The 25312-nt window shown below is 40.8% G+C and overlaps 1 protein-coding gene across 1 annotated transcript in view; it reads right to left on the bottom strand.

Annotated features, from left to right (window-relative positions):
* Nucleotides 1–3948: 3948 nt before the first annotated feature.
* Nucleotides 3949–25312, bottom strand: part of ABCA9 (ATP-binding cassette, sub-family A (ABC1), member 9) — a 52011-nt gene continuing 30647 nt past the window's right edge. Inside the window, 21 exon segments of the mRNA XM_005861819.2 lie at nucleotides 3949–4915; nucleotides 5046–5101; nucleotides 6410–6489; nucleotides 7901–8041; nucleotides 8236–8355; nucleotides 9286–9380; nucleotides 9460–9503; nucleotides 9506–9534; nucleotides 10250–10410; nucleotides 11222–11313; nucleotides 11995–12080; nucleotides 12637–12807; nucleotides 13990–14081; nucleotides 14541–14609; nucleotides 15517–15636; nucleotides 18198–18311; nucleotides 18498–18671; nucleotides 20696–20803; nucleotides 22030–22167; nucleotides 22556–22689; nucleotides 23888–24054. Coding sequence (XP_005861881.1) covers nucleotides 4817–4915; nucleotides 5046–5101; nucleotides 6410–6489; nucleotides 7901–8041; nucleotides 8236–8355; nucleotides 9286–9380; nucleotides 9460–9503; nucleotides 9506–9534; nucleotides 10250–10410; nucleotides 11222–11313; nucleotides 11995–12080; nucleotides 12637–12807; nucleotides 13990–14081; nucleotides 14541–14609; nucleotides 15517–15636; nucleotides 18198–18311; nucleotides 18498–18671; nucleotides 20696–20803; nucleotides 22030–22167; nucleotides 22556–22689; nucleotides 23888–24054 — 2290 coding nt within the window. The 3' untranslated portion in view covers nucleotides 3949–4816.

Genomic DNA, 25312 nt, shown 5'->3' with positions numbered 1-25312 from the left:
CCAGATACCTGCTTTCAGCCAGCCGGGGCCTCAGAGCTTAGAGCGCCAGTGATGGCAACAGAGTTTCAATTGTAGAAGCTAAACAAACCCAGATACCTGCTTTCAGCCAGCCGCGGCCTCAGAGCTGGAGCGAGCAGGACAGCAACAATGTTTCAATTATAGAAGCCAAACAAACCCCAGATACCTGCTTTCAGCCAGCTGTGGCCTCAGAGCTGGAGCCGGGCCTCAGAGCTGGATCCGGCTCTCAGCTCCAGTGACAGCTATAGAAGGTAAATAAATCCCAGCGGGACCCCCACCCTGATCCGGGACACCCTTCAGGGCAAACCAGCTGGCCCCCACCCGTGCACCAGGCCTCTATCCTATATAGTAAAAGGGTAATATGCAAACTGACCCTAACAGCAGAAAGACTGGGAATGACTGGTCACTATGACACACACTGACCACCAGGGGGCAGACACTCAATGCAGGAGCTGCCCTCTGGTAGTCAGTGCACTCTCACAGAGGGGGAGCTCTGCTCAGCCACAAGCCAGGCTGCCGGCTGCCAGCACAGCGGTGGTGGTGGGAGCCTCTCCTGCCTCCTCAGCAGCGCTAAGGATGTCTGACTACAGCTTAGGTCTGCTCCCCACTGGCAAGTGGACATCCCCCGAGGGCTGCCGGGCTGCCAGAGAGATGTCTGATTGCCATTTTAGGCCCAATCCCCTGGGAGCAGGCCTAAGCCACCAAGTGGTCACCCCCAAGGGGTCCCAGACTGAGAGAGGGCACAGGCCGGGCTGAGGGGCCCCCTCGCCCCGAGTGCACAAATTTTTGTGCACCGGGCCTCTAGTTTATATATAAAAAAATTCCATCATTTTGATGTATGTACATATGTGCTTTATGTTTTTTATTATTTATTTACAAGTAAAGGTCAGGCATTGTTATCTTTCTTTTAAATTTGTTTTACTGTTTCACTTCATTACTGCTATGTATGTGCTCCCTGTGAGTATGTAGGTGCTTACCTAGGTGGATTCCGACTTACGGCAAAAATCACGTTATGTTGTACCATAGGAACTGATCTCCGATATAACCCCAGGACCTACTGTATAGGAAATCTCCTTGACCAGCCTCCCCTCCCTCCCCCAACATCCTCCTGACACGTCATTCTAGTGCAAGGGGGATGATTTGGACAATGTCGGAGACATTTTTGGTTGTCACACTCAGGGGCAGGTTGCAACTGGCATCTAGTGGGTAGAGAGCATGAATGCCACTTCAAAATTCTACAGTACACAGGCAACTTCTCTTTCTTCCTCCCACCCCCAACAAGGAATTATCCAGGGCAATGTCAATAGTGCCACTGTTGAGAAATTCACATCTAGTATAAGAATAAAGAAGCCCACTGTCATTGAAATTAATTATTCATAATCGGTCATGTTTTCATTTATCTGGCCCTTTGAATAAATGACTCTTACCTTCTAATTCAAACACTACAAGCATTCACTCAATATATATTTTGCATATCCAAATTAAGCTATCCTTTCCTGTTTTTTTGTTTTGTTTTGTTTTTTTACACTATGAGACAGGGCCAGTGGTTCTCAACCTTCTGGCCCTTTAAATTTAGTTCCTCATGTTGTGACCCAACTATAAAATTATTTTCATTGCTACTTCATAACTGTCATGTTGCTACTGTTATGAATCGTAATGTAAATATCTGATATGCAGGATGGTCTTAGGCAACCCCTGTGAAAGGGTCATTCGACCGCCAAAGGGGTCGCGACCCACAGGAGGAGAACCACTGGGGTAGACTCATCCAAAAGCATCCTGGGTGTCTTGGCTTGGATCGTGCCTAAAGAGCGATTTTGAAGAGACATTAAAATATTTCCAAAACTTATAATGAAAGTTCCATTTCAAGAGGGCAGTTTTGAAGCAGTTTTAAAAGAGCATAGTATTATAGATGCAGAGAACTGACTGATGGTTGCCAGAGGGGAGGAGAGGTAGGGGACTGGGTGAGAAAGGTGCAGGGAGTAAGTACAAACTGGGTACAAACTGGTAGTTACAGAACAGTCACGGGGATGTAAAGTACAGCACAGGGAATACAGTCAGTAATAGTATAATAATGATATATTGTGCTAGGTGGGTACTGGAAATATCAGGGGGAACACTTTGTAAAGTATATGATTGCCTAACCACTATGCGGTACACCTGAAACTAATACAAAATAATATTGAATGTCAACAGTAATTGAAAAACTAAAATTTAAAAAAAATATAGCAGTTTTAACCCAAGATTTTAACTCTCTTGCTTTGAAATTGCCATGGATATAACTCAACAAGTATCAAAACAAGGACAACATTGATATGAACAGTGACAACAGGAGGTTACTATTGGCTATCTAAACACCTTGAGGGCAGTCTGGTGGAGATAAACTGAGATTGACGGGAATATCAACTGGTTATAGAGTCAGCACAGATAAGCAAGTGAGAAGGGTCGCCCTTGCAGAGTCCTGATCTAGGCAAGGGTCAGGGACAGGCAGCTTGGGATAGTTCAAAGGTCCTTGGCAATTGCATCAGTGCCCTGTTCAGGTTTTAATCCCACCCCTTTCTTGATATGATTTACTCTATTAGTCATTGTAATGTTAGCTGCCTGTTGTAACAACCCCACAGTCTCAATAATGTCAGTAGTTCAACGAGTGTCTTGCAGTAGTTCAGTTTTTGGGTTTTTTTTGGAGGTGTGTGTGTGTGTGTGTGCGTGTGTATGTGTGTGTGTGTGTGTTTATGTGTGTATTTCATGTCTCTGTCCTATGCAGGCCAGCTGGCTCTTCTAGGCCGCTCACCTCCACATGGTGACTCAGGGACTTGAGTACTTTCCATTGTGGTCTCTGCATCTCAGAGTCCCTTATGTCTGACCCATATATGAGAAAGAGAAACCTTACAAATGATCAAGCAGGAAAGTTAGGTAATGGCCCTAGAGTGGCATACATCGTTTCTGGCCATATTCTGCATTCCAGGGCTAGACAGATGGTCCCAGAGTAGCTGTAAGGGATCCTGGACAATGAAGTCTTCCCGTCTGTTCAGAGGGAGAATGGGATTGGTGAGCATCAGCTGGTCTCTACCTAAACGACATAGAAAATTAAGTGGGGCTGTCTTTACCCCCAGATTTTCAGTAAAGAAGCTGCACCAGAGGAGAAACAGTGCCCCAGCTGATTTCAATATGATTCAACAAAAGAGGCAACTGTATTTTATCTCCAAGTGATCTCGGTACCATTCAAACAACATAATCCATCTCTGTGACTCTCCTGAAAATGAACTGCAATTACCTTTCTTAATGGGCACAAAAAATCCTTCAGCATCAAGGTTTTACATTTCTGTTGTTCACAACTGGGTCATCTGAATTTACCACCGTAATTGGCTATGTTTAAGCTGAAAAATAGTGTTTATCTTCAAATCCTTGTATCATTCTAGTTCAGTGATGGCAAACCTTTTGAGCTCAGCATGTCAGCATTTTGAAAACCCCTAACTTAACTCTGGTGCCGTGTCACATATAGAAATTTTATATTTTCAACCTCTGGTGCCGTGTCACATATAGAAATTTTTTGATATTTGCAACCATAGTAAAACAAAGACTTATATTTTTGATATTTATTATATATATTTAAATGCCATTTAACAAAGAAAAATCAACCAAAAAAATGAGTTCGCGTGTCACCTCTGACACGCGTGTCATAGGTTCGCCATCACTGTTCTAGTTGATACCATAACAATTAGAAGCTAATTATACAGTGTCTATTGTGTTCTTCAGATTCTCTTCCTGAAAGGTAACCAAAACTTCAAGTTGAAGGAATGTTCTTTATACCTTCATTGCAACCTCAGTCAGGTGTTTAATAACTGCTTGGTGATACCTTAAAGTAGGTGGCATCAGATAGACTCCTGGGTTTGAATTCTGGGTCCTGAGACCTATGACTTTGGGAAGGTCAACTTCTCTAAATATGACTTTATTTATATACCTGCATCACACTTTAATTGCTGCATAAAAAATTACCATAAACTCAGTGACTTATGCAACTATGAAAGTAGCAACAACAACAACAATAAAAACTCATATGAGTGTATAAGTATATCCTGTTGATTTTAAGGTGTTTATGGAATTACCAGTTGAATAAATCACAACAGGTACAGACATGGGAAATTAAGATCTATCAAGTTCTAATGGTTTGCATCAGGGTGGATCCTGGCATCATAAGACAACATAAAATTGGAAATATTTTTCAAATTTTTATGTAAATGTATGTATATTTTCATCAACTTGACTACTCAATATCTTATTGCAATTATTTATCTTAATGGGTTTCAAATTTCCTTAATAGTTACAATAGGCAAAACACAGACTCTAAAATCTAAAATTCTAAAAATTTCAGGAAAGGAAAATCAGTGAATTAAGTAAAAAAAGAGAATAAAAGTGAATTACAAAAAGCAAAGACTGTGCTGCCATGTAATCAACTGACTCCCTTTCCCCTATAATCAGCATCATTTTAAAAATCCCATATTTTAAAGTTTAGAGAAAAAAAATGAGCAATCCCTGCACCATTCTCATAAACATAAACAATAATGTAATAAATGTATTCTTTGCGTTTGCTATTGCATGAAATAAGGAATTTGGCTGCTGGTCCAGAGGCTGCATGGCCTGGCTTCTTTAGTCCCACCGTAAGTGATATTATTGAGAAAAAAATCATAACATTCATTTCAAAAGTACCTTGTCCATGTCTGAGAAAAGGTATCATTATGCTATAAAATGTTAACTTAAGAAGAGCCACAGGCCTAAAGGGCAATGCAGGGTATTTGGGGCTTTAGGGCTCTTCCTGCTGGAGGAGCTTCCACCTCACAGAGAGATCAACTTCCTCATCAAAGTCCTCCAGCTCCTGCTCCTTGGAGAGCTCCAGGAAGACCTGCCGTGGAGGAACAGACAGAGAGAGGGTGTCACACTGCCTCCTGGAGCTCCGAGTGCGTGCAAAGGGTATGCACACATTGCACCTTTATATTCCATGGGGGATACAGAAATCTCTAAGGCGGACCCACCTGCTCCAGGGTGGACTGTGACAGGCTGTACTCCTCCAGGTCGAAGCTCTGTTTAACTGCACAAGGATGGATGGATGAACATTAGGAAGTCATGTATTTTGGATCCTGAAAGTTGTACCAAAGTCACGTATAAAAAATACCAAGAGGCCAAGAGGAGGAGGCATCACTCACCCCCAGAAGCTGTGGTCAGAGGCTAAAGATGGGCGGAGAGAGGGTCTCATCAAAGAACCCACAAAAGCACCCCACAAGAGAAAGGGAGTCAGGCCTTTCTCTCATAGGACAGCACTAATGATCAAATCAAGCTTTGCTTCCATGTTATCTCTTCTCTCCTCCCCTTATACTTGACCTAGAGAGGCCTAAACCATCAGCCTATGAGTAGAGGTGAAGAGGGTAAGAAGAGAGTCAAAACTGACCATCCTACCTCCCTAGCTTCAAGTCTTCAAATCTGAAGGAAGAAGGGGGCATGGGAGGCTCTAGTTTCGCTGGAATTTGCATTAGCCCAAAGCGATCTGATTGTATGCAAGAATGACTCTATGTAGCAAGGTAAAGAGATCATAATGGGGCATGCCTTTTGCTTCCAAGCTACTTGGAATTTCAATACATGCATTGCTGCTGAGAATGTAACTATGGCTAACTTAACATTTGGAGAGAAAAACACTAGCTTAGGACATTTCGGTATCTTGTAACAGGATTGGAAACTGATAAAAAGTTGTTTTTACCCCCTAAATCAGGACTTCCATTTCAGCAAACTAAGCACATCAGAAGGCATTTGAGGAGGGAGAGGACATTTTTGAAAGCAGAAACACAGGAAGGCCCTTAAGAAAAAGCTCCATTGTATTCCAGGGAGGCAGCTTTCTTGGAACATCTCTCTCCCTGCTTCTAATTAATTATAAAATCCTTCCTGTTGATCAGACCCCATTGTGGGAATCCTTCCCACCGGAATGCTGCAAAATTGGTCAAAAGGCCAAAATGGTCAGTGCGGTAAATGGACCACAGAGTGAAGGGAACGGCAGAATCAGAAGGTGAAAAGAAACGGAAAAAAAAAAAAAAAAAAAAAAAGAATAGACAAGCCTGAAGGGAAGGTGTTCAGCTTTGTATGTGTCTGTTTCCCAGAGTCTTTTAAAAAATATATATTTTTATTGATTTCGGATAGAAAGGGAGGGGGGAGAGAGAGGCAGAAACATCAATGAGAGAGAATCATTGCTTGCCTCTTGCATGCCCCCTACTCGGGATCAAGCCCACAACCTGGGTATGTGCTCCTGACTGGAATCAAACCTGGGACCCTTCAGTCCTATGCTCTATCCACTGAGCCAAACTGGTTAGGGCTGTTTCCCAGAGTCTTACCTCTAAATAGTTGCTCTTACCGATCTCTAATTTGAAGAAAGCCTGCAATAAAGGTCTCACATCCTCAACAGGCAACTTATAGACCATCAGGGAGGAGTACCTGGAAGGAAAAGAGTGAGGCTGAGCTCCGGGCCGTAAGAGCACAACCCCTGACCAGTGAATATCCAAAACGGAGCAACAGTCTGACAGGTGTGAAGTGGTATCTCACTGTGGCTTTAATGTGCATTTAACTAAAGAACCAAACAACCAACCAAAGAAAATTGAAACAGACTCATAGATACAGAGAACATTTTGCCAGTTGCCAGGTTTGGGGTCATTGGGAGGCTGGGTGGAAAAGGTGAGAGGATTAAGAACTGGCAAATGGGCAGTTACAAATAGTCCCGGGGATGTAAAGTACAGCATAGGAAAGATAATCAAGAATATTGTAATAACTATGTATGGTGCCAGGTGGATACTGGAAATATCAGGGGGATCACTTAATAAAGTATATGACTGTCTAACCACTATGCTGTAGACCCGAAACCAATGCAAAATAATACTGAACGTAAACGGTAATTGAAAAAAATAAAATCATGACATAGGTAAAAAGTAAATGAAAAGGAGCAACAACAACACCAATAGTTTGTTTGCATGTACACATCTGTATAGCGTTGGAAACAGCCACAGTGTGAATGCTCTCCGAACAACAAGAAGTCAGTGTACTAAAGCTGAACAATTCAAGGCTCTTAAGAAGAGGCCCCTTTTACTCTAGGCAGGAATGGGAGACAAAGGACAGGAAACGGACCATGTGTACCCCTCTGCAAGGGAAGAAGCAGGTTACTTATCATTCTTCTTCTCTCCTAGTGAGAATCGTATTTAACTAAAAAGGACTAGGCTCACCTCCTGGCCCCACCACAAGTTATTTGGCATTGTCTACTCTAACCTATCTGAGCCTCCAGGGCCATTCATTACTTGATAATGTTACTGATCATAAAAACGCTAAGAGACACCATTCAGCGAGGTGGACTGCTGTCTGGCACTGGGTGTTATACAGCTGATCTCCTTGAATGGGTGTGGCTTCACCCTCTAAAACAGCGGTTCTCAACCTGTGGGTCGCGACCCCTTTGGCAGTCGAATGACCCTTTCACAGGGGTCACCTAAGACCATCCTGCATATCAGATATTTACATTACGATTCATAACAGTAGCAACATTACAGTTATGAAGTAGCAATGAAAATAATTTTATGGTTGGGTCACAACATGAGGAACTGTATTTAAAGGGCCAGAAGGTTGAGAACCACTGCTCTAAAAGGACAACTGAAATGAACTAGGTATGTGTACTGGTTAGTACCTGGCACCTTCCCTTACAGAATCAGTTTCCAAATGAGCACTTTGTTCTCTTGTTTCCCTTGGGTTCGGGACTGTCTCTAGTAATTTTTCACAATGACCATAAAGTTAAAAAAAAAAAAAGAATGAGAAGACAGAAAATAAAACCGAGACCAAGGTGAAACAGACCACCGCCTGGACTTACCTTTCCTGCCGAGCAGCCTGGGGGAAGAGCCTCAGGATTTCGCTGTGCAGGGGCTCCACGTGGGCGAGGGTCTTCACCTTCATCTCCAGCAGGTAATCCTTGCCAAATTTGCTCTTCAGGTGCTGGATGGAACCGATACACCTGGAGGGAAGAGGAGGAAGTCAATCAAGAAAAGGGAGAGAGAAATCTACTGCTGGTGATTTTTGGTTTCTGGAGGCCAGGACAGGGCCAGGGAGAGCCGGAGCAGCCAGCCCTCCTGCTCCTCACAGTGATGCCCTGTGCAGGGAAATGTCCTTTGTGCAGGGTGTGACTGGGGACCTCGTGTGGGCACTCACCTCAGCCTCCCGGACACCATGATGGCCACACGGTCACACACGGCCTCCGCCTCCGCCATGTAATGGGTGGTCAGGAGGGCGCCCCTCTCCGTGTTTCTAAAGGTGGCCCGGATGGCCTGCCTAAAGTTAGAGCAAGGGAAATGTTCACCAGGGGGAATGCCAAGGTAATATGAGAAGAAAAAATTAAACAAGTTTCCATGGGCACATACGAAATAATCAGTGAATTCTTTTCAGACAAAGAAAGGTTTGTTTGTTAACAATTTTTGCAGGGGTAACAGACATGGAAATAACCAAATTACTGCTTAGAGTGCATAATTCAGTGCATGGCTTTGGTGAATAATGTAGAGAATGACATTGGGAAAGATTTAGAAAAATGCCAAATTTCAAGAATTTTTATGAGAAGGCAGTAGGAAAAAAAAGATAGAAAAAGAGAGAACGTATTTAAAAACATGATAATAATGACATGCTAGTTTACCCCAAAGTGCAAAATGACAGAATTCAAAATATATCCTAACATAATTAAAGAATTATTTTGTTCCAATAGAATTATGTATCCGGAGGTGTCGCAGAAAAACTCAATGTAGATTGATCTGATTTGAATATAAATCGGGCCATGCACACCCAGATGATCTAAGATGAGAATGAAATTCTTTTTTAAAAAAAATACATTTTATTGATTTTTTTACAGAGAGGAAGGGAGAGGGATAGAGAGTCAGAAATATCAACGAGAGAGAAACATTGATCAGCTGCCTCCTGTATACCCCACACCGGGGATGTGCCCGCAACCAAAGTACATGCCCTTGATTGGAATCAAACCTGGGACCCTTGAGTCCGCAGGCCGACGCTTTATCCACTGAGCCAAACCAGCTAGGGCGAGAATGAAATTCTTGAGTATTAATTTGTTGGAATATCTTTTTCTCCTCCATAAAAATTGGCTGCAGTGGGTTATCAGCTTTCCCCCTCATACTATTGCTTTTCCTGATAATATTGATGATTTTCATTTGCTAAGTAAAACACTTTCACTTTGGGTTGCTCATAACATCCTCTCACCACATCTGCTGCTGCCCCGCGGGGTCCATGCCTGTGGACGGCTCGTCCAGCAGCACCACCGATGGGTTTCCCAGGATGCTCAGCGCGAAGCACAGCTGGAAGGAGAGGAACAGCGCATCTGGCACGGATCTGGGATCTGTGGGCCTCGCGGGGTAACCCCAGCCCCATTCCTACCTTTCTCTTGATTCCCTCTGATAAGGCCTTCACAGGGCGCTTCTCTCCTCCTGCAGCTTGAGCGCCTCCACCAACCTGAAGGAAACAGTGAGTCAACCCACATTACCAGCATTTACAACGGGAAGGCACGTGGGAGACCGGGCGAATCAGAAGACTACAGTGCAGAATGTTTAAAAGCGCTATTCAGAGTGATCATAAAATTAAAACTATATTTGATTGTCCAACCATTAAACTGTATACTGAAACTAATATATGCTAATATTGAAGGTCAACTGTAATGGAAGAGTAAAATTAAAAAAATTCAAATTATCTAGGATCCTTTATGAACCTTCCATTGTTTTTATTTTACTTTATTTATTGATTTTAGAGAAAAAGGAAGGGAGAGGGAGGGAGAGAGGGAGAAAGGGGGAGAGAGAGAAACATATATAGGTTGCCTCTTGCATGCGGGGGATTGAACCCCCAACCTGGATATGTGCCCTGATGGGAATGGAGCCACAACCCTTCAGTGAATGAGACCATGCTCCAACCAATTGAGCCACACCAGCCAGGGCCCTTTCATGGTTTTTAAAGTCACATTTTTAATGACTTATTTTTGTATTAAGAATAATCAATAGACTTTTCCTCTCCAGGCTTAAAATGAGAGAACATAACGCTGAATTGGGGTCTAGGTGAACAAGTCTTCACCCATACCAGTAAGTATGGAGTCATCAGTTAGAACGGTCCTTCCTTAGTTTTTTGTGAATCTATGACATCGCTCTAGTAGAGGACAGGTGTGTCTCCCCCCAGGTACCGTGTGATGGCGACGGCGGCGTCTGCTTTCCTCAGCCCTTTCACAGCTGCGAACACGTCCAGGTGCTCCCTCACTGTCAGGTTGGGCCACAGGTTCTCCTGCTGAGGGCAGTACCCCAGGAACTTGAGGGCGTCCCCTCCGCTGTTCCTTTTCAAAATCACCTACACAAAAAGTTCATTCTCACCTTCTGGCCAAAATTGGTGTGTGTGTGTGTGTGTGTGTGTGTGTGTGTGTGTGTGCATGTGAGCGTACTGCAATGATGTCCTCCTCTTATACACACGGCTGCCAAGTGTACACAAGTCCATAAGTAATCACTTAGCTCTGGGGAAAAGATGCCAGAAACTCGATACATCAAAAGGCAGATATTCCACAATGTTCTATCCCTCCTAGAATGGTTTAGGCTTTATTCCTAAGCCCATCACCATGGTTGAATTCAAGTTTGGTTATTCGTTTGTCTATTGTTTGACTTTGGACCTTTGTCTGTCATTTCACCCGACTTAGGCTGGATGTACAGTCAAGTGCCATTAATATACTATTCTAGTATTTGCTATGGAATTTAGACAGTTACTCAATTTCCCTCTAACATATGATCTCTGTTTTCTGAGTAAATACTGGATCTTGGCAATTCAATTTAACAAGTTCTCAGGATACATCAATCCACAAAACCAAGATCTCTGACCTCCAGTAAAGCGAATGTTTAGCTTTCCTTTCCAAAATCTCTCCTTTTAATGTCTCTACTTTTTCATTCAATAAAAGGCATACTATAGATAACATGCAGCTCTTTTCAACACCTAACTACTTTTTGGAATTAAAGAGAGAAATTTGTATTAATTTATCCTCTTCATTCAATGCATGAGTCACATTGATTAATAGGAAAAGATCGCCTGTGCTTTTAAAGATTGTCATCAATATGCATTCTAACTGTCTCATCGAGGCAGCGTTCATGAGCACACCTCTGTGTGAGTCACTGACCTCTCCTGCGGTTGGTGTTGAGTCTCCAGTTATCATCTTAATAGTTGTACTTTTACCAGCTCCATTGTGTCCTAACAGACCTATAACTTCACCTGAAAAAAAAAGTGTGCTTAGAATTATAACTGCAAACAATTATAAAAATAAAAGCACATACGATTTGAGGGCTCTCGCTATGTGTCAAGCTTTATGTCAAATGTGCTATGTACATTATTTCACTTATTCCTCAGCCACACACAATCTCGAGTGTTCTTATGTCCCTTCATTTTATGGGTAAGGAAACTAAGGTATAAAGAGGATCAATATCTTGCCCAAGGTCATGCAGCCAATAAGAGGCTGAGATGGAAGTGAAACAAATTTTGATTCCAGTGCCTGTTGCATTTCACCGACACTTTCCTGAAACGTGCCATTTGTTAGGTGTGAAGAATGAACTACTGCAGCCAGGTGAGTTCCCTTCTGTTCAGTATTCCCTGCTGTGAATTTAACGTTCCTACTTAGAAAGCTATCCCATCCTTCTTAACATAAACACTGCCTCCTTTGTGGTGGTGGTTCTTTTTTGTTTGTTTTAGCAGAGCAGACATTAATGTCTTCTATGCAAAGGACAAATGGCTGTAACAGGCTGTGAAGCAGACTGGGTCAGAGCTCTACTGCTGATGAGCTGGCTGCCTTTCACATTTATCAGTGGATCGTCCCAGATTTGGATGGCATTATTCCCTTCAAAAGACCTCATCTTCAGAGGTCAAGATCACTCTGCCAGCAGAACTACTGCTTCCAACCTTTTTTAACACAGAAAGAGACATTTCTTGTGGCAACTTTCTTCTTCTTCTTCTTGGCAAAGCAGTTTTTCTTTTGCCCATTATGTCAGGTCATCCCCGTGAGATGTGATGAGGCTGCAGCTAGCCTCCATAGGGCTACAAAAATATGTAGACCAAAAGAGCTCATGCTTAAAGAGCGTACAACCCAAAGTCCAGTAGAGAAAAGCTTATTCATTGCTTAGTTATGCACTTATCTGGGATCATCACCACACCTTGAATTGTCATTTTACTCATTGCTAAATCCAACCTTACCCAAACCTGCTTCAGCACTGACTAGTCCATCCCCAACACACACACACACACACACACACACACACACACACACACACACACGTGCACACATACACACATACACCTCAGGTGAACGCTCTCCTCTGAATTGCTTTGCTCACAAATCTTTTTTAGGTTTTGTAATAGTTAGCCTTACCCACCAAAACTATGACTGAAAGAGTAACTTGTGTGTGTTCTTGGATCTCTGCTGGCTTTGCATATTTACTGAAATCAAGTAATGAGCTCTATGGGCAAGGATGAAAGAACCTCAGAGTGTATGTGTGTGAGTGTGTTCCCCCCAACCCTCAAATTCAGATGAGCTAGTTGCCCACTTTATCTGACAGACAGTAGTATATGATGAAGACTATTGCTAGTAGTTCCACCTCATCAGAGTCCGGGATCGTCACAGCATTCGCTGTTCTCATTCTTTCCATCTGAACGTCTTCATCCTCCCCTTCCGGTTCCTCTGGGTTTGGAAAAAACTTACTGCTTCTTGGTGAAATTCTAAAATCAGAGCAGGTTTCCAGTTGAACAACTTGTAGCAGAAATAATGAACTTTGCGTAAACTGCTATCAATTATTTGCATAGACTGAGTAACTGTGAGTACCCCATGATCTCCATGCGTCTGCTCTGTGCCCTCTGCTTTGCAGACAGCCTACTTTCCAGCAGTGATTCAAATGACACTGCTTTTACATCATCCTTGCTTTAGGTCTAAGTTTCATTCTCCTTGTTGGCTGTGGCTTCTTTTATAAATAATAGAACAGTACTCTCACTCTGACAGGGTTGATAAAGGAATCTAGGGACTGTAATTTTGACACAGATATTTTGGAATTCTGAAGGCTTAGTGAGAAGAATGGATCAAAACATTTGGAATCAGAGATGTGTCCCTGAGATCCCAAGATATGTAATCACCAGTTTCTGAGCACTTTCATGTCTTGGGTACGTGTGTCAGAATCACTCTTTCCTGGCTACTAGCAATCTAACCCTTTCCTTCCTCATCCCCACTGATTACTGCTGATTCCTGTCTCTTTCCATCATGCCATCCCAAATTGCTGCTGTCAGTAGATTTCCTAAACCATGATTGTCATCTTGTCACTCTCCTGCTTTACTACCTATATTAGACTTGAAGTTGATTCATATTTTTTGAGTTAGGCAAGGTTTTCAAAACACACCTGTCTGTTTCTGATTGCATAATTTGTAAAAACCTTTCCTATGGTTCCCTGTTCCAAGACACTCCAATATGTATCTAGCTTAATTTTAATTTCCTATTAACTTCCAGCACAAGGTTTCACGTTCATTCCAGCAGCCTTCGTGAACCTATAGGGTGGTGGCATTTATTCCAATTTGTGTCCTTTTGTTTAGACTCCTCTTCCTTCCTGGATTGGCTACACTTACCCAATTGCTTGCCTATATTTAGCCATTATTTTTAAGTGCTACCACTTGTATATGACTTTCTTCTAGAATGTTAGTAAAATTATCATCTGCCTTATTTTTTTCAGTGTCTTATGTGTGCTAGTGTAGCGTCTCCTGCTAGATTATAAGCTCATTAACATACCAAGAATTATAATTGTGTATACTACACCGTCCCTTAAAAACAATCCTGTACAGTACTTTTTGCTCAATTAAGTTAAGCCTATTAAAATGTCTTTAACAAGGAATATTAAAATAAAACATGAATCTCTCAACCTGAATATAGGATCCTTTCTCATCAATTTCTTCCTAAAGTTCATTTCCAGACACCGTAGAATGAAAAGGAAAATGAAAGATTGAAGGTAAGGCTATGAGGGGGGAAAAGACAATCAAAATTAGCATCACCATGAAAACAACAATTTCAATATTAGAAGTGACTTAAGGAGTTTGATCATATATAAAGGTAGATTTGATAACATTTTCACAAGATTGAAAAACTGTATTTGATATTCTGCGAAACTCTCAGAGTTGGCTTCATTGCTCTCCAGAGAGAGCATGACATAAATAGAAGGAGTAACCTGATACTGACTCTGTTCATGCCAGTGAGAGTTTGGGCTTCATACTCAGTCTCATATGATCATTATAAAATTATTCATCCAGAATTTGAAGCCTCTGGTGGTGTGTGTGTGTGTGTGTGTGTGTGTGTGTGTGTTCAAATGTGTAAATGCCAAATTTTTTAAGCACCAAAATTAAATTTTTAATTTAGTGCAAAGCATACAAATGCATCCCCCTCAGGCAAGAACATTTCAATGGAAATGTCTTCTTACTATCAGCAATGCCAGATATAGCAGATACTCCTCTGAAGCTCCTATATATTCCACCAAGTCAGGAGAAACCTGTAAAGTGAGAAAAAGGTGTATTTAGATGAATCTCATCTGTGCATGAATCTCATCTCACTTAAGACAATTCAATGCCCATTACACGACCTTGCCAGCCTTCTACGTAATTCTTGCTCATGCATCAGGTAAAAGTCAATTTCTGACTGTGCAGTGTGTCCTCCCTGCTTCTCATGTCACTCAGTGACCTGTTACCCTGTGCTTGTGCTGTAGGTTCCAATGCTTTTATATTGAACACTGTGAGTTGGCAGGATTCACCCTGCTAGGAGAAACTCAGTGGTGCTGATGCACATCCTTATATATGGGTCCTCTATGTCATTAAGGAGAGTTTCTGAGAATAGATCCTGGCACACAACAGTCCCTTCTCGATCTTTAAATTTTGGAGTTCAAGGTCAAGTCCATGGGCTGTATTTTCCTTATACTTACTCTGTAGGTTATATCATCTAGTTCCATGGCCTTAAATATCACTTACATGCTGAGGAATCTCAAGTGGTTAGCTTTAAGTCCCCCAAATCCTCAAAACCCTTCATACTGAATATCAGACTCATATATCTAACTGGCTACTTGGTATTTCCCATTGCATGTCTATGAGGAGCCTTAAACCTACTATGTCTAAAATAACAGAAGAAGGGCATCTCATTGGCCTCTCAGTTGGGTCACTTGTTCCTAGGAGTGAGGGTTAACTATGAAGTTCTACTGTGGAGTTGCCTTTGACCTTCATAAACCAAGGCAGGCTTTCCTATTGAACAAGAACATGATTCTTGCCTGTGGTAAGTGAATTGGCTTTCAGAAGACAGAGACCTCAAACCTTGTACAACTGAAAAATCTACCTACATTTTTACAATATTCAAGGCTGCCTTCAATGGCCACACATTTCATGACCAAGGGACAAGAGTGAGATTCTTACCTCCGAGAAAATTAATAGAGAGCCAATCAGTGTGAAAGGCGGGATCAATATGGTGCAGATTAACAGCCCTAGAAATCCATAATTAGTTATTTCAATAAAAACTATCAAGAAGATGGTGACCTAAAATAGAAACACAGTATAGTTTCACTGAAGTGCAACAATCTGAACGTTTTGATGTTTTGCAAGAGAGTGGAGCTTCATCTTGTAAATGTTCTTATTTTCAATTTCCATCTCACTTCCCAAGCCAGTACTGCCATCTTACTTCTTTTCTTCTGCAACACAGAGAATTCTGTATTGGATTGTCACAATTCTGTACTGGATGGAGTATGAAGTTTTTAAGACACAGCAGGGCCTCTCAAATTCAATGTGCATACAAACCAGCAGGAGGTCTTATTAAAACTTAGATTCTGACAAAGGATCCATTTATTACACATTACTCCACATCCTGCATTTTTCCATTGCCCAGTAGGTCAGAGACACTCCTTTTAGTTTTTGGCATACCAGCTATCATTACATAGCTGCTTAGTATTTCTTTGAATGGATGTGCAAGAATGCAATAATTTTGCTTTTAGAAATGATGTTCCAATTTCTCTGTTCCTATAAATGCTGGTCGACATAAATTTTTGTATATTTACATTTTTAATCTTTAAGGAGGGATTCTGAGAAGTATGCGCACTTAAATTTTCAGTAGTTACTAACAGATTATTTTTCCAAAAGATGGTGACAGTCTATTCTCCTATAGACCATGAGTTAGAGTACACATCACACCATCTCACCGAGACAGGACATTATATTAATGGTTGTAGGTGTCTTCATTTTACTGCTGCTAGTAGGTGGATAACTATATAATTTACCATGTAATATGATATTGGATTTTGGTAATTTGTGTTTCTTATATTTATATTTTTATTTTGCTCAGCTTTAAAAAAAAAGAATTGTATGGGCCCTAGCTGGTTTGGCTCAGTGGATAGAGCATTGGGCTGCGGACTGAAGGGTCCCTGGTTCAATTCCAGTCAAGGGTACAGGCTCAATCCCCAGTAGGAGGCATGAAGGAGGCAGCCAATCAATGGTTTTCTCTCATCATTTATGTTTCTCTTTCTCTTTCTCCCTTCCTCTCTGAAATCAATACAAATGTATTTTTTTAAAAAAGGAGTTGTACGGTATTTTCTTAACTCAGGCAGTTTTCCTCTTTTAGATTGACAGCTGCTAATACTGAGCCATCAGCTTATTCTGAATTAAATCACACCTGAGTATTTATTTTTATTATTTTTAAAATTTATTTCTGGGGTTGCTTGGCCATCTTTTTATTTAGAGAGCTATCCTTGATTTTTCTGATTAGATTTCTCAGGGATTTTCTTTCTTACTATATCTTTCACAGGATTGTTATTAAAGTTATGCTCACTTTACAAATGGAACTATTAAATTTGAGGATTTTTCTATATAAATATGACCTAACCATGATTCTCAAAGTTATGTAATATTCACATGTTTAACAGAGTTCAGTGATCCCTATCCATGCTTTTATAGTAATTTTTATTTTGTTGAATTCTTTATTTTGGCTTATTTCTTGGTTGAATGAATTTCATCTTTAAGTGGCTCATCTTTTTTTCTAGCATTATGGAGATATAATTGAAAGTTTAAGATGTACAATGTGATCATTTGATACATTTATATATTATGAACAGATTACCAGAATCATGTTCGTTAACACATCTTTCACCACACATAATTACCATTTTGTTATTGTTGTCGTTATAGTGGGAACATTTAAAGTCTACTTTCTTAGCCCCTTTCAAATATATAATATTGTGAACTATAATCATTATACTGTACATCAGATCCCCAGAACTTATTCATCTTATAACTGGAAGTTTGTATTCTTTGACAGACATTTCCCCCACCCTCAGCCCCTGGTAACCAGCATTTTACTCTGTTTCTATGAGTTTCTACATGATTCCACTTTTATTAAGTTCAGAAACTGGATAAATGAATCTATAGTGTACTTCTCCATATGTAGGTTACACTGTTCAATAACATTTTATTTTAAAAGGATCACGTTGGTTATTATTATAAGGAGAATAATTTACAGGAGGCAAGAGTAGAAAGCGGGAGACCATTTACAGGTCTGTTGCAATACTCCAGTAGAGAGATGCTGAAAGCTTAGACAATGGCAGTGGCAGTGACACTGAGACACACCAAACAGACTTCAGAAATGTTGAGTTTTAAGGTCATATAAATGGATTGAATATGAGGAGATACAGAGAGGAATCAAAGATAAGTCTAGATTTCTGGTATGAGTAATTATCTGGGGAGAGTGCACTGTAGTAAAGTCAGATATTAAGAGACAAAAAAGAATAGGACTGAAGAAAGGATTATATTTTAGAAATGTGATTCTTGAGGTGTTTTTTAAATATTCAAGTGAAATTGTAAGTGAACTATTGAAGGTAGAAGTGCCTAGCTCCCGGGACAGGCTACACGTGGAGACATGTTTGAGGTCCTAGTTTATAAATGGTGCACACCCTCACATACAGTATATTTTATACATGTCTATGATTATCTTATTTAGAATTTTCTAGAGAGCAACATTAATTTACCAATCTGTTTAGTATAAAGATTAAAATATACATTCTTGAAATTATATAAACTGGTTTAAAAACAATGTGCACTGTATGCTTACTTACAATTAAGAAGAAAAATGACCAAAGGCCACTATTTTTCCTCCCATTGCGAAAAATGAATGAAATCACATAAGTCAAGAAAATAAGAGACATGACATGTCCAATACTACACAGGATCTGAAAAGAGAAGATTAAGGTTGAATAAGATAAACGCTATCTAGAAAAAGTATTCCTACTTACACCCCAACTTTCCAAACTACGCACTAGCAGAAGTAAGGTGAAGTTCTTTGGTTTAAGGTGAACAATGTTACTGCATCCATTTAAAATAATCTAATAAACCATTTCCTAATTTTTGCCCCTTACCTGAATTAACAAGTTTTGGATTATAACTATCAGTTCATCTGGGTTAAAAATGTAATCCATTATTTGCATCACAAGGAGGATCAAGAAGTACAGTGGGACGTCCACCAACGCCTGCCCAAGCCAGTAAGCGGAAGGGTGGAGGCCTGAGATCCGGAGCTGGGAGTGAGCTTTTTTCTGATTAAAAAAACAAAGTCATCAAAGGTGCTGATAGTTCAGGCTGAGAAATTACAACTATGTAGTCACAAACACTCTATGTTCCTTCTATATGTTATGCTGACTTAGTAAATGGGTTTCACGTGCCACACTCCTGCTTCTGGGGTATTAATAATGCTGTAAAGTACATGATGACTTCATTATTTAAAGGGAAAATGCACCCACATATCTAGCTTACATTCCGTCACAGACGAGGCATTGCCTCAGTGAGAAGATACCCGTTCCTTTCTTTCCAAAGCTACTCCTCCCTTTGACATCATGAAGACTTGCTAATTGTACAAATAATCAAAAGATGTAGGTTTACAATTTCCTATAAGATAGATAAATTGTATGCTGGATGTCAAGAGTTCATTTATAACTGGCATCTTATTTGGGGTCTAAGAAATGATCATCTCACTAGTCAACTTCATTAAAAATGGCTTCTTTAGGTTGGCCTAAGAAGTCTTCCGTTAAAATGTTACACTCCCTGTCTTGTGGCAAACCATACTTTTCATTAATGTAAGTGAAAACCAGTAGTGGATTTTGATATCATGGACCACACTATAAGCCGTATTTTGTTGCAATGATGGTTTTAACATAAGGTCCTAAAATATAACGTGGCCTGTTCTAACAGTAAAGCACAAAAGCATTTAAAATTTTAAATCTGAAATTGAGTCTATAAAAAAAGATGAACTAAGGGGAAAGTTGGAAAGCAGGTAAGTATTCTGGAAAGGAGAGTCCAGCTGGAAGGAAGCAGGAAAGAGAATGACAGTGAGGACACATTAGAGGGCTGACATGCCCTATTTATTCATTTGTTCATGTGCCTGCCTTTGCGTTGGTCAAAGAGCTCTTGTAGAGTTTAAGTTGTGTGTGTGTATGGGGGGGGGGGATAAAAAGGCAATAAGCAAATAAGTACAATAGCTACATAATTAAAAATGTTATTAAAATTAAAAATGGAAAACAAGTAAAATTAAAAGTGTTAAGGAGGTTCAGGGTCATAGGAGAGGCTTTACAAAGGAGATGAATTGTAATAAGGCATTGGGGTAGGGAGGGAAGGGTCCTTTGTGAAGGGTTAGGGTCTAAGCCAGTGATGGCAAACCTTTTGAGCTCGGGGTGTCAGCATTTTGAAAAACCCTAACTTAACTCTGGTGCCGTGTCACATATAGAAATTTTTTGATATTTGCAACCATAGTAAAACAAAGACTTATATTTTTGATATTTATTTTATATATTTAAATGCCATTTAACAAAGAAAAATCAACCAAAAAATGAGTTCGCGTGTCACCTCTGACACGCGTGTCATAGGTTCGCCATCACTGGTCTAAGCAATGAGTAGGAGTATCCATGTGCCAGGTCTGGAGAATTGCAGGCAGGGAGACTAGGAGGAGAGAAGGCGGGGCAGTGAGTAGAGCTGAGGTTTTGGGGGCCCTGGAAAGAAGCCAGTAGAACTGGACATGGCTATCAAGATGAGAGTGGCATCAGATCAAAGTGGAGACACCTGGATCCACCCAGGCTTTTGAGGCTACTCAAGTATTTCATTCTTATTCCTTGGTTTGATAAGGAACCACTGACAAGATTTAGGCAGGTAATTAACAATGTCAGGGTTGTGTTTTTAAGATAGTGCTCTGTTACACTGTGTGGAAAATGGAATAGGAGACAACAAATGAGGCCCCGTCGAGAGCAGCCAGGGAGGCTGTTGTGCTCATCCAGGAAGAGGGGATGTCTGTGGGTAAGCACCTAGGAATAAAACTAAGTGATAGAGCAGATAAAACTCCCACTTCCTGTTACATGATGATATCGCCTAAGCTGCCCTTCCTGAGATCTCTTATTGGTTTTAAAAAAATAGCATTTTCTTTATAGTTGCCAACCTTTAATGAAAATGTTGGCTGTTCATTGTTTCAGGTACATAAATTAGGTGTACCACCTACATATAAACTTATGGTCAGAGATGGGGAAGGGTTCCCTGGGCGTTAAGGACATGTAAACACTTTGTCAACCCTTCTTACTTTATAGTCACCGATGCTGCTCATGGCAATGAAAGGAGTAAAACAGGCTGCCCCAGGTATCCAGAAGAAGGGATTGCTCATGGACTCATACTCCTCAGACATGGACTCCTGAAATCGTGCAGAACACAAGAGTTGATGGCAATTGGGTATAAGGTTCATTTCTACTTTCTTAACTAAATCACTCAAATAAATCAACCAATCTGACCACCAAAGATACTTCCCAAGGTTCTCTTTGCAACTTCTTTCCACATTAACTTTCAATCACGAGTTGCAACAACATGGGAGCTTTGAACATGCCTCCTGCTTTACTTAGGAGGAAGCAAATGCCACCAGGTCGCAAGAATTGGCCAAGGTCCACAGTTAATAACATGCAAGGTAAGCACAAAACGCGAGTTGCAACAACATGGGAGCTTTGAACATGCCTCCTGCTTTACTTAGGAGGAAGAAAATGCCACCCGGTCGCAAGAATTGGCCAAGGTCCCACAGTTAATAACATGCAAGGTAAGCACAAAACATCTGCTCTCTGACTTTATGAGGGTAACATTTAAGCTGATGTCTTTATGGGCGATAGAGCTGTGGACTGCCAACACTACTCTCAGAAACTGGTGCCAAATCAGTTCAGTCCAACACTTATGAAGAATCACTCCTCTGGCTCAACTTAATGCATAAGTAGCAAATTCTAATGCCTTTGGGGACCTGGTAGATATAAATGCATGAGTAGGGCGATGTTAGGAAATAAAAGTGATGGGGCTTGGAGAAAAATGATCAGCACACATTCCACGTAAGGACATTAAGTCTTAAAAATGTCAAAATCCTGTACAGGTCAAAGAGGGCCTTGGGTTTTGCTCGAAGCTTTGATCTGATCTATGATCGGTTGCCTTACTACACTGCAAGCCATCTGTATCATGAGGTCTGATATCATGAGTTTTGAGATCGTCTTACTTCTCTCTTCTCTTAGCCCCTCCTAAAACTTCGTGGCAAATTATATTTTAGCCCTAGCCGGTTTGGCTCAGTGGATAGAGCATCAGCCTGCAGACTGAAGGGTCCCAGGTTCAATTCCAGTTAAGGGCACATGCCTGGGTTGCGGGCTTGATCCCCAGTGGGGGGCGTGCAGAAGGCAGCCATTTAATGATTCTCTCTTATCATTGATGTTTCTATCTCTCTCTCCCTCTCCCTTCCTCTCTGAGATCAATAAAAATATATTAAAAAACAAACAAACATGAACTTATTCAATAATAAGTTCATAAAAATCAACCTGATGCTATTTCAGCATTTCAGGTATTTTTTTTTAAACTTCTTATAGTTCAGGATAAGGGATATAATATTATACTTACTTCAAAATACGTGCTTCTGTCTGTCTGGATGTGTTCTGAAGAATTAAAAACTCCAAGTAGCCCATTGCTAATGATGTCCATGAGGACAGGGAAGCAATTCAGCCTTTTGGTATTGCATGCTATTGAAAATCTCTGGTGCTGAAATAAAACAAATGTGCATTCTGAGTCCTCAGAGAGCCAATGCGAAATGTAATGCAAGAATCTGATAGAAAATCACTCAAAGTATTGACAACACAATAAGGCTAAAGCACTGAATACGATGAATACCACCATCACTAATATTTGATTAGGTCCCAAAATACTGCAAGAAATACAGTATTGTGGTCTTTACTGGCCACTGCATCAGCCACAATATGTTATATGGGGGCTGTGGGCAACTAATTGTAGCCCACCTTCTCCTCTACAAATGAGAACTACCCCATCTGCTCATGTCAAATTGGTCTTTTACATCGGTCAATATGTATTTCTCAGATTGCACGTTCATACTCCATCTTTGGTGAGATGCAGCAATCAGAGCCCAACATACCTTGTCATCACCTAACACCGTGATAGCACCGTTGTATGATGGCTCGTTGGCACCACGTCGAATTCCAAAGGCATCCACTTCCAAAGCTATGTTCTGCTGCCTCAGTGAATGTATAAAGTTTTCAATGCTCGACCCTACCAAGAAGGTAAAATTCAAAAGAAGCAAAAATGTAGTAAAACAAAAGTCAAATAATATATTTTTAAAAAAACCTTATTAATGTCACTCAAAGCATACCATAATGATGATTTCCTTAAAAAGGCAGAATTGATGGTGTGGTACTAAAACCCATTCTGATACCAGGGATATGACAAGGTAACTTTACCTAGAGGCTAGGTATTTTACTTATAATGTTGTTAGTGTACAAATATGCATAACTCACAGACAACAGTGAGGAAAGAGGGGCTTGGGGTGGGGCGGAGGTGGGCAAAGGAGGGGGAGATGGAGACATCTGTAATAGTGTCAACAATAAAAATCAATTGAAAAAATACTATTTAAAATTATCATTATCATCCTTGAAGATATTAATCTTCTATTTTCTTAGAAATTTGGGATATATTTTCTTTCCAGAGCCTTAGAATGCATAGTACTTCAAAAATGTTATGGGAAGATCTAGAAGATCAGTCAATGGTCAAGTAAGCTTGCAAAAGGTGTTTCTAAAACCAACTCTTCCGCCCTCTATTTGCCATTTTTAAATTAATTTTCTGTTTGGCATCATGTGTGCTTTCTAAATAGTCCAGCTGGTGTTTCTCAGTGTTTAGAGCATCAGCCCACGCACCAAAGGGCCTCGGGTTCGATTCCCACTCAAGGGCATGTACCTCGGTTGCAGGTTTGATGCCCAGCCCCGGTCAGGGCATGTGCAGGAGGCAACCAATGGATGAGTCTCTCTCACATCGATATTTCTCTCTCTCACACATCGATATTTCTCTCTCTCTCTTTCCTCCACCACCCCTCCCTTCCACTCTTTCTATCTCTCTCTCTCTCTCTCTCTCTCTCTCTCTCTCTCTTTACCCACCACTCCTCCCTTCCACTCTTTCTAAAAAAGTGATGCCCAGCCCCGGTCAGGGCATGTGCAGGAGGCAACCGACGGATGAGTCTCTCTCACATCGATATTTCTCTCTCTCACACATCGATATTTCTCTCTCTCTCTTTCCTCCACCACCCCTCCCTTCCACTCTTTCTAAAAAAGTAATGAAAAAATATCCTTGGGTGAGGATTAAAAAATAATAATAAAATAAAACATACAGAATATGATTTTCCTTCATGGTTTATGCTGTGTGGGGAATCTCTGAACAAGCACAACATTGAAAGGTTGCATTTGAGCTCCATGTTCACCTGTTTTATTGATGACCAGTAAGTGTGTCAGAGGAGCTTGAGGCGGTTGTCCTGGTGAGAGGAAGTACGTATTGGGAGACAGTCCCCAAGAATAACTCTTCGAATATATCTCATAGAATAGATATTCCAAAAGCTGAGGGAAAAGGCTAATGCACAAAAGCAGTAATCTGCATAAAGGAAAAGATAAGAGAAAATCATGTAGAGCAACTTTGGTAGGTTTCTACATGTGGGCAGAAAATGGATGTTTTAATAGAAATTGCAAACACTAACCGCATATATGAATCATGCTTTTCCTCCCCGTTTCTTTTTTCCTAAAATGAGATGGTTCCTATGAACCTCTCCTTGGTATTTCTATCTCTCCAAATGCCACCCTCTACCCCCTTCAGACATGCCATTCAAGCCTAGGAAATATGCTGATTACCACTCTTAAATATCCCTCTCCAATGCCCACTTTTTTGTTCTGATTCAGTCTCGCACTTCTTCTTTTGGGGGGAACCACTGCAAGATGGCATATCGCCAACACCCTGACTTGCTACACTCTGAAACTTTCCCTTTCCTCTTCCCAATTTCTGCAAGTTCCAACATTTTCTCATCCACTCGGGTTCCGAAGTTCAATTATGATATACTCATTTCTCTCCCATACTTTCCTTTTCCCAATGTTTGAAAATTTCTATCTTATCATCATTAGTACTTGCCTTGCACTTTCTTCTCTCTTCTACTTTTCAAGTTTGGACCTTAATTATCTCTCTCCTGACCTCTTTCAACATTGTCCTAAATGGCTCTTTTCCTTGTGCCCACTGTCTACTATTTCCAAACCATTTGCACTGTTTCCCGGCTAAGTTTCTTGGCATTCTGTTCTAATGATATCAATTGCCTGTTCAAACTAAAAACAAACTTCAAAAATTTCCTTATTAGTCACAAAGTCCAAACTCTCTAGCTCTATGTAATATATTATTAAAATTGTTTTTACTTTTTTGCACACTCTGTTTTGCAAAGAACTCAAATTAATAACAGTTCTGCAGACTTCCCATACATCTCCATGCTCAGACCTGCTCTCTCTGTCTGAATTTCCATCCTGCTTTCCCTCTTTAGATAAATGTTCCATTTTCCTACACCAAGTTCAAATTCTCCCTCATGTAAAATTCCTTTTCCAGTGCCCTATTTGGACGCTATGGTTGACAATATTGTCTGATTTTGGACTATGCTTTCTTACTGTGCTTCTAATCACCCTCGAGAGCCAACGGAATGAATGAGTGCCCTGGGTGGAGAGCAGGGCTCATGCCAGGAGGCATCACTCAGTCAGAAACCGGAAGCTGGAGAGGACTGTAGAGGCTCCAGATAGTGATGTGAAGCCTCAGCTAAGATGCGGCCAGGCACAGAGGCGAGTGCTAACATTCAGGCTTCTGGTAAACTACTTCAACCTTT

This window comes from Myotis brandtii, unplaced genomic scaffold (genome assembly GCF_000412655.1).
Source record: "Myotis brandtii unplaced genomic scaffold, ASM41265v1 scaffold157, whole genome shotgun sequence".
NCBI lineage: Eukaryota > Metazoa > Chordata > Mammalia > Chiroptera > Vespertilionidae > Myotis > Myotis brandtii.
This window is presented reverse-complemented; position numbering and strand designations above follow the sequence as displayed.